Source organism: Orbicella faveolata, unplaced genomic scaffold (assembly GCF_042242905.1).
Source record: "Orbicella faveolata isolate gen_17 unplaced genomic scaffold, um_ofav_v1 contig_15, whole genome shotgun sequence".
NCBI classification, from domain to species: domain Eukaryota; kingdom Metazoa; phylum Cnidaria; class Anthozoa; order Scleractinia; family Merulinidae; genus Orbicella; species Orbicella faveolata.
The window spans coordinates 11,072,501-11,081,822 of NW_028301542.1; the positions used below are offsets into that span (position 1 = coordinate 11,072,501).

The 9,322-nt window shown below is 38.6% G+C and overlaps 2 protein-coding genes across 2 annotated transcripts in view; one reads left to right on the plus strand and one right to left on the minus strand.

The window, feature by feature from the left end:
- LOC110060725 (uncharacterized) overlaps positions 1 to 2,409 on the minus strand; it is a 6,552-nt gene extending 4,143 nt beyond the window's left edge. The window contains exon 1 of the mRNA XM_020767520.2: positions 249 to 2,409. Within this exon, the coding sequence (XP_020623179.2) occupies positions 249 to 2,174 (1,926 nt within the window). The 5' untranslated portion in view covers positions 2,175 to 2,409. The remainder of the gene's footprint in view (positions 1 to 248) is intronic.
- Positions 2,410 to 5,562: 3,153 nt separating this feature from the next.
- On the plus strand, positions 5,563 to 8,530 carry LOC110060714 (chondroitin sulfate N-acetylgalactosaminyltransferase 2-like). The gene has a single exon (XM_020767506.2). The coding sequence runs from the start codon at positions 5,707 to 5,709 to the stop codon at positions 7,294 to 7,296; it is 1,590 nt and encodes a 529-aa protein (XP_020623165.1). The 5' UTR covers positions 5,563 to 5,706; the 3' UTR covers positions 7,297 to 8,530.
- The last annotated feature ends 792 nt before the right edge of the window (positions 8,531 to 9,322 follow it).

Genomic DNA, 9,322 nt, shown 5'->3' on the forward strand with positions numbered 1-9,322 from the left:
CCATCGGTGGTCATGTCTGTGTTTGTCTGCTGTCCTTGCTTAAGACCTCCAATAAAGTTCTTGTTTTGGCGTTAATACTCGAAGGGTATCAAGTGATTTAATGTTCATCGTGTTAGTCAAGTGTTTTGCAATTGGTTCTCGTTTTTTTTTTTTTTTAATCTTCCAAGGTCTGTCTGTCCGCGTGCCTAGACATAATTGATTCGAGGCTCAGCCAAAAACCCGGAAAGACAGATTTCCGGTGTTCTTACCTTCAGTAGCTGTCCCATTGAGTCCTCGTCATCAGATAAATTTTCACCACCTCCTGTCATTCCTACAAGCATTTTCGCTTTCTCTTCTTCCAAATAATTTTTGAGTCCGAGGTAACTGTCATTTAAAGCGTCATAGTCCTCCCGCATTTGTTCGTTTTTCACTTTGTGAAACTGCAGACTTTCATTGGATTTCTTCAACTTGTTCTTAACCGCTTCTAACTCTTGGCTGTGCTTTTTGAGCATATTTTCCTTCTCTTTCTCCAGCCCATCAACGTTCACGTTAAGCTTGGTATTTTCAACCTTTAACGCCATCAATTCTTCTTTTAATTCATTCACCACGCGCTCTTTCCGTCTCATATCAACTAAAGCCGCACTCAGCTGTTTGTTCAAGTTACTCTCTAATTTTTCCCCTTCCGAAAGCTTTTCCAGCAAACGGTTTTCTGCGTCGCGTTTCTCTTCTTTTAGCTTTGCTATTTCCTTTTTGGCTTTTTTTAAAACTGGATGAAATTTGGCTTCTTCATTTCTAACCTCGCTGACATGATCGTCAATTTCATTTACTTGACCGCCATCCACGCTACAGTCACCCCCCCTAAATTTAAAATTTGAACGCTGTAGCTCTTCATATTCCTCAGCAGTACAGTATCTTTTAAAACCATGCTTTATTTTTTCTAATTCCGCTTGGTTTGTTTCATTTTCTTGTCTTGTTCTCAAGAGTTGATCTTTCAACCCACGAATATCATCGTATAACTTCTGCGTTTCCTCTAAAGATGAAGAAATAACCGCCCTATATGCAACAGCTTCTCTTTCAGCATCAGCCATTCTTGACTGCAAACTTTTAATAACCTCCTGAAATACAATAATTTCAGAATCCTTTTTCTCCAAAGCGTGCCTGCATTCGTCCTTCAGCTTGGCTAGTTCCTTGCCAATACTCGCACAGTGTTCCGCAGAACTTTGTTGAAAGACTGAAATCGTGTCTTTGAAATCTTCTCTGACATCCGTAACGATTTTACGAATACTTTGCACGAAACAAGGACATGCTACTTCACTGGCGTAGAAAACTTTACTGGTAGTTAAAGATTCCTTTTCGATCCCAGTAACATCAGTCTTTTTCTTCTCGGATGACCCTGATTCACTTTTCTCGTCCGAGGCTGAAACTTTGCTACTTGTTTTTAACTTTTTCCCACGTTTAACCTGAACTCTTTCCTTCTTGGTTTCGTCGTTTTCCTTCATTAATTCATTAGCTAGTGCTTTATTCTTTTCGTCGCTCTCGCGCTTCTCAAAATTTTTCTGCAACTCTTCATAGTCCTTTCGCACGTCTTCCAATAACTTCTGCATGGTGTCCGTGTCTTTTTTACTTATAGCAAGCTTCTCTTTTAAGATTCTCACTTCGCCAGTACTTGCTTTATCCGCTTGGCAGCACTGGGCTCTACTCTCCTTCAGCCGTGTTTGTTTCTGAGAAATCGTTGCCATTTCTTCGTGTTCTTCTGTCTTTGAAACAGTCTCCTCATTACAGGTTGTGATTTTACAGTCATTAGGTTGCAATTTGATTTCTTCGCTAGCTAATTGATTATCACAAGTTTCAGGGCTTTCTTTTCCCAAAACCTTTTCATCATCTAAGCGTAATTCTTTTACCGTTTCAGGAACTTCGCTCTCGCTTGTTGACTCAAAATGATGTTCGCTAATTTCAGCAAGTAATCCTTCATTATCAGTTGAACTTGGTATTTGAGTAAAATGACCTTCCTCCGTACATTCAGTATTTATTACCGGGATGACTTCACTCTCAGTAGACACGACTTTTACATCTTGCTCTTCGCTCGCGCTCTGGATGTTATCTGACACAGGTTGATTCGACACGTGTTCAGAAGTGCTTGGCTGAGAAATGTGGTTTTTGGCGGGCGAATCACCGACTTTCAGCGTGGAGTCCATGTTGTGTCGGTTTCTTTTTGAAAGGTTTCTTGCCGATCAGTGATTGGCTCTTCCAGTCGCAGTCAGTAATTGTAACGTCATTGTCAACTCAAATGCGCGCGCTGAAAATGCTCGAGAAGGAAAAAGAAGAAAACATTTCGGAAGGTTTGAGTCTTTGGAGTTTCAGTTTAGAAGCCTTACATTTTGTGTTTTTTGAGAAGGTAGCAAAAGGAGGGCTGTGATGCCGTTTCACCCCACCCCCACCCCTATTAACACATTCACGCGTCACGTACACTTACAAATACTTTTAGCATTGGTTTTCTCAGAAGTAATTCACGAATCAATGGCCAATTCCTTCTATGGAACGCACCTGTAGGGAATCATGGTAGCTGTATTCATCGTCTTGGACTGGATATTTGCTTTGATGAATACACCCACCATGGTTCCCTGCAGGCGCGTCTTATAGAGAGAATTCTTTTCACGCGTACCACATGAATTGGTGCCCTCATCAAGTGTCACGCAAAAACCCCTTTGACACCCTCTGAAAAAAGTGTTGCACAAGCTATCACAACTATTAGTAGAATTCTACTAGTAAATGGTTTGAACCCAGGAGTATCGGTAGTTCGTATAGTGTGATCGTCCGGGTGAGTGTAGTCACCAACAACAGTTCTTTTCAGAACTACACTCACCCGGACGATCACACTATACGAACTACAGAATTCTACTAGTATGCTAATGCAAATGCTGTAATCTGATTGGCTGAGTCATTGCACACTATCTGAACAATAGAGTGTTCCTGTCGAGGAAAACTCGAGGAACTATCGGCTGATAGTTGCCCCGCGGATATTTGATGTTAAAAAATATTTGCCCGAGGAGCGAAGCTTCGAGGGCAAATGTGCTAGTTTTAAGAACATCACGTTTCCAAGGGACAACTATCAGACTGATAGTTCCGAGACATAATCACTCTATTGCCTTTATTGTTCACCACTAAATTTTCTCTCTGCGCGCCAGTTCAAAAATCATATTGAATTATTTTCAACTTTTTTAGATGAAAGCCATTAAAGTCAAATGTAAAATTTAAAAAAGGAAAACGGGCATTAACCCACCTAATACAATTGCAATTGTTTATTGTCTATGAACCCGCTTGTTTACAAAAAGATTTTCAAAACGACTACTGTACTATCCACCCGGGTAGTTTCTTCACATTAGTGTGCAGTGTGGTGTGGTCGACAAAATTGCAACGTTTCCTCGTTTCTCCGTAGTTTTAAAAGAACATTTAGAAGCAAATGAATAGAGAAAACTCCTAGGAAGACTAAAAGGAGGGCATTTACGGTTTCTCGAAATAAAAAGCTCGAAATTCTTGAAAGAAATTGATAAACGCGCGTACACAACTACAAATGTCAAATTTACATTCATTTAATTCAGTCTGCGAGAATCCTCTTTTACTAAGACCAGAAATAATTGGAATCGCCATTTGAAGGAAATTTCAATGAGAATTCTACTAAAACAATTAGATTATTCGCTCTCGATTTCTATGAGGCGATAGTTGATTGGGCCTCATCAACTACCCCTCATAGAAATCTCGAGCTCATAATCTAATTTTTAATTAGCAGATGTATATGCAAGCCAGCCTGCGAACACAGACGGATTTCCGGTTTCTGTTTGAAGCAAAAGCAGGAAATCCATCTTTGTTCGCACTCTGTTTGGTTGGGATAGCAGGTCAGCAAGCAGCTCTTGCAAGGTCTGAAATGAATGACACGATACCCTTTGATAGGAGAACAGAGCAAACAACAGAAACAATGCTCCTAGCCCCAAAACAACAACTGGTGCTACAAGTGTACTACGACACAACACTGCCTCCACAGGTTTAAGATTTTACATTTACAATGCATTAATTTACTGTCATACAACGTCCATTAGTTAATGCGTTACAACGTGTGGAACGGGTGCACAGAGGTTTTAAATTGTTTGTTGGTACTGACCAGAAGGATCGCGGCTTCCAGGAGCATCACGCAGAGGGAAGATCCTAATATATAATAGGCGATTTGCATGATAGAATCATTTGACTACAACTACCGGAATCCTTCAGTTTTTCTGTTTCTTATGCTAATTAGGGCTAAAGAAAAAACGAAAGGAATGCTGGTAGTTGTAGTCAAATGACGACAACGTGCAAATTTGCTATTAATAGGACTCTAATAAACATTCATTGATATGCATTCGGACATTTACTGAGTGATTTGTTTTGGGGATACAAAATTCGACTCAAAATTCGATACAAAATTTGTGGCGACGTGTTGTTTCGGAAATGCCGTAAAAACCAATATAATAGCGAGCGCGTGGTTTACTATTTAAAAAAATTGATGGCAAAATTTCCTTGATTGATGGCGGGGATGATCACATACCATACGAACAACTGAAATTTTCTATATCCTGATTATATTTTTCACAAGAAAAAAAACGCAGCTTAAAGCTTTCTATAGTCATTGTCCCTGTTGTTTTTATTGTTTCTCTATACCACTATATTGGACTAAAATGTCTGATCAAGTTATTCTTTTCGGTGAAAGAGAAATCCTTATCGAGCCCAATCGCAATTCTCAGTTTTTTCACCTTTGTCAATACAGTCCATGCGACTGAAAAGCCAAAAAATCCACTAGTGACTTGTCTCATTATTTACAGCCAGATATCGTTCCCAAGTGACACAGTGTTCAAGTACCACGTTTATGAATTCCCTTGTGTTGCGAGTGCGTCCTTGGAAACCAAAATTAAATTCGTTTTATTTTATTTTTCACGGTGCAAAACTTTTCAAACAGCTCAACAACTAGCCCGGGTGAAATTTCAGACGTCCATGGTTCATCCGCTGTACGCTACTTCGTCGGTCGACTGTCAACCTACATGAGTGGGATAGGAGTTGTTAGCAAGAAAAACAAAATTGGATTACATAACCATAAACCTCCAATATGGGATTTCCAAATCAATTTTACTTTTAAAAAAAGCCGACAATGGCTTCATTTTCATGGCCAGTTTTGTTAGAAGTTAAGAAGAGAATCAGAGATAAAATTGGCATTGACTTTTTCAAAATTGAGGCTGACACAAAAGCAATTTCCAAACAAGAAAATTTGCATTTGAATTTGAACATATAGGATGATTTGAACAAGTGTTTTTTTTAACTATTTACGGTGCGTTACACGTCATACCACGAGCGTAACCAAGGATTTAATGTATTGAACCCCGTTGTCGCTTGGTGATTTTCTTTTGGAATCCAAAAGTGAAATCAGAGGGAAAATTAACTAAAAGCTTATAATTACCTGCTTAAGAATGCGTTACTTTTTATGTCACACTGAGAGTGCGTAACAGAAGTAAACGCGTGGCAATATTAAACACAGCTGATTTACTCACGCGTAATATTTGCTGTAGCTGGTCATTCAAACGTTCGTTTTCAATCGCTCGTACGAGAAGACTTCAATATATAATTTATACTCACTCTATCAAATGTACTCGTGAAGCAGTGGAAATCAGAACTGGATGGAACGACGACAAGCAAACTGAATATGCCATGCCAAGGATTTCGACTGTGTTCGTCTTCCGGGCGACTTTTGCATTGGTTCTTTTCATTTTAATTGGACAGATTTTATTGTTTACCCTTACGAGATGTAGAGGGTTGGTAGATGAAGACACTAACGTGAAAAATCGTGAAAAGGCGACCGAAGATCCTCTGGAAAAACTGTTGCTGTTGACGGAGAAAATTCGACTCCTCAAGCTCGATGTTAAAAATCTCAGACGCGAGAATGGCGCTTTGAGCAATGCCATACGTGAACAAGCAACCCGTAACGAGGAAATCTCAAAGGAGTTAGCACGGCTCAAAAAGGCGGAAAAAATCACAATCGCTCAACAACTTAGCAAAGAAAAAAGCCAAGTAGCGAGAGGAGAATTTCTAAAGGGTCAACCTGTGAGAACAGAATTTGAGGTGGTTCCGTTTGATGGAGTGGCTTTCAATGCGGTTTATCAAATTGATCACGGTCTATCGGGTAATCCAGCTGAAAGGCCCTACGGCTTTAAGGGCAAGGATTACTTTGAAGTGATGAATTTTGCTGTTGAAGCGCTTTACAACTACGAGGGCAAAGATATGGAGACGACAGCAAGGGATCTTGTAGATGGGATAATGCGGATCGATCGACTTGTAGGTTCACAGTACGATTTCTACTTCAAATCAGCAAACAGCAAAGTGTTTCATCGTGTCAAAATTGAGAGACCGTTTGGTCCCCTGCGCCTTGCAGGTAGTATAGAGACAATCGACACCAATAACGAACTCATCAATTTAATTTTGCCCCTGTCAGGACGGCTGGATAAGTTTAAACTTTTCCTGGATAATTTTGTCGATGTTTGCATCAGATGGGACCAGTCAGTTTTCCTTACAGTTGTATTTTTCGGCCAAGAAGGAAAGGAAGAGCTGGAAACCCTTATGAAAAACGTCTCCAAAGCGGAGAACTTCTCAGATTATAAACTGGTATTTACTGATAAACCATTCTCCCGAGGCTATGGTCTCCAACAAGGGGCTGTTGCCTGGGAGAAAGGTAATGTCCTCATGTTCTTTTGTGATGTGGATGTTTTCTTCACAGCGGGATTTTTAGAACGCTGTAGATTCTACTCCACCCCAGGGGTAAAAGTGTACTACCCGGTAGTGTTTAGTCTGTATAACCCTATGATTGTTTATGGGGGGTCACCCCCTCCCACCCAAAATCAGCACCGCATTAATCGTGAGACTGGTTATTGGAGGGACTTTGGATATGGAATGACTTGTCAGTACAAGAATGACTTTATTAATATTGGTGGCTTTGATCTGTCGATCAAGGGTTGGGGAATGGAAGACGTGAAGTTATACCGCAGCTACCTTGCCAGCAACTTGGTGGTTATACGAGCAGCTGACAGAGGTATCTTCCACACATGGCATCCTAAGTTCTGTAGTCGCAATTTAACTCAGGCACAGTTTTTATCCTGCATTAAAAGCAAAGTGAAGTCAGAGGCATCACAACCACAACTTGGTCTCTTAGCATTTGGTGAGAAAATTTTTGATGAAAAAGAGACTAACTGGATTGAGCAACTTCAGGCTTCCAAGAAAAAGGAAATTACAAAGACACAAACCTAGAGGCCATTTTTGACTGAGAATTTGAGAATTACTTGTAAAATATTTTTAAAAAACTGGTTTAGTCCTATCATGTTAATTGTTAAATTGAAAATTAATGTCTTATCAATTAGAAGTACTGATTTGTCCTGGAAATTATCAGTCATTAGCTTAGCCATGAAGGATTGCCATGCAGCTTAATTGGTCTAGGTCATTCTAATTATCCAGTAGATTACATATCCTGATACCAACTGGATTATGATTATAGGCTTAGTCCTATGGATAAAACATAGTTTCTAGTGATCTAGAAAAATGATAGGAATGCTACATAAAGGACAAGAAACAGGCTTATTCTCAAACACATGTTGGGCTTTAAAAAAATTTGCATCTGAGAGCAAGTTTCTAGTCTTTAATCATCCTGTGTTTATTCTGTCACTGATAAAATCAAACCATCTTTGTGGATCTGAAGACCTAATTTAAATTTTACAAATGGAATTACCAAATATAGCATTCCGTGACCCTTGATAAGATTTCTGGCTCTTTGTATGCATATTCACACATTCAAATGATTAAAATTAATATGGATAAATATTGATACTCCATTATGGGTTGTTCAAGAGCAAGTTTCTTGGTATAATATTATCCATCTCATTATCCTTCACATTGAACATATTATATTTGAAATAGGAAATCCTCAACATACCAAAATGTGATAAGAAGATTAACATTTTTTATTAGGGTTATGGTATTAGACTAGATATTTCCTGGAGGGTAGGGGATTTAATTCAATTTTGGTAGTAAAACATTGATTTAGAAATTAATGCATTTTTGTAGTGATATTGTTTAGAAAAATATTTCACTAATGGAGGGTGATTAATATGTATAGCTTTCTCAGATAATTTGAATTATTCCTGGACATGGGATAACTTGCATTGTTTCATTCTATACTTGGCCTTCTGATAAAAAAAGGGCAGCTGGAAAAATAAATTCAATTTGAATGGTTCCTATGCTGCTGTGTAGGCACAGCTTATACAAAAAGCAAAAGCTTTTGCCATTAAAAGCTTTCTCAAACTATGATTTATATTATATCAAAAGGTTAAATGTATTCTTTGAATATTATTTATTTCTTACAAATAGCAGATATACAATAATATATAAAATAAAAGAGATAAATTTAAATACCATTGAAAGAAATATACAAAGATAGACTTTTTATTGTGGTTTGAAACAAATTAAATAAAGATGAAAAGTATCACAAGGACTGAAAAGAGTGGGGTGGGGAGGGGAGGTGGGAAAGGGGGGGGGGGGGGACAGTAGTGCTCCCATCCAAGATAAAAATAATGAAAGTAGAGGCAGGAAACTTCCTAGTCATCAGAAGGACCACCCAGATCCAAGGCAGACATCTGTTTTTGCATGCCAGGGCTGTAGCAGAGATTTCAAATCCAGGATTAACCTCTACAGCTAGACAAATCATGCTCCTCAACAACCTCTCACCCACTAATCCAAAATAATTTGACTGGATGCCAACCACATGTTCTTTGAATACATTTAGAGAACCCACATGGAGGCCAGATAAGGCTGATGTGGCTTCGTCTCTAAATATTGTAATTTATTTTGATATTATTTCTTGTTTACATAAGACACTGTGCTCAGATGGCAGTATACATTGTAAAAAATTTAATGCAATCACATTGGAAGGAACAATAATAGACTTTTATTGCAGTTTGAAACCAAATAAATTTGATATCAAAAGTGTTACCAGCTTAACCTAAATCTGTCTGTGATTTTTAACCTTTGCCCACATCAAATCTTTCCAGATGACAAGAAAAATATCACACGACCATGAAATCATGCAAGCTATGCTTGATTATTTCAATTTATACTTTATTTTTTGTTTGTATTGTTTGTTTCCACCTCTCTCATTTGGCTGGAGCAGGGGAGGGGGATAGATGAAGTTGTACCCATGACAACAGAAATAACAGTATTCTTGGGAATGACAACAAAAGGAATGTGACTAAGTAGATTAGGTCAAAAATATACCCGTCTAGCA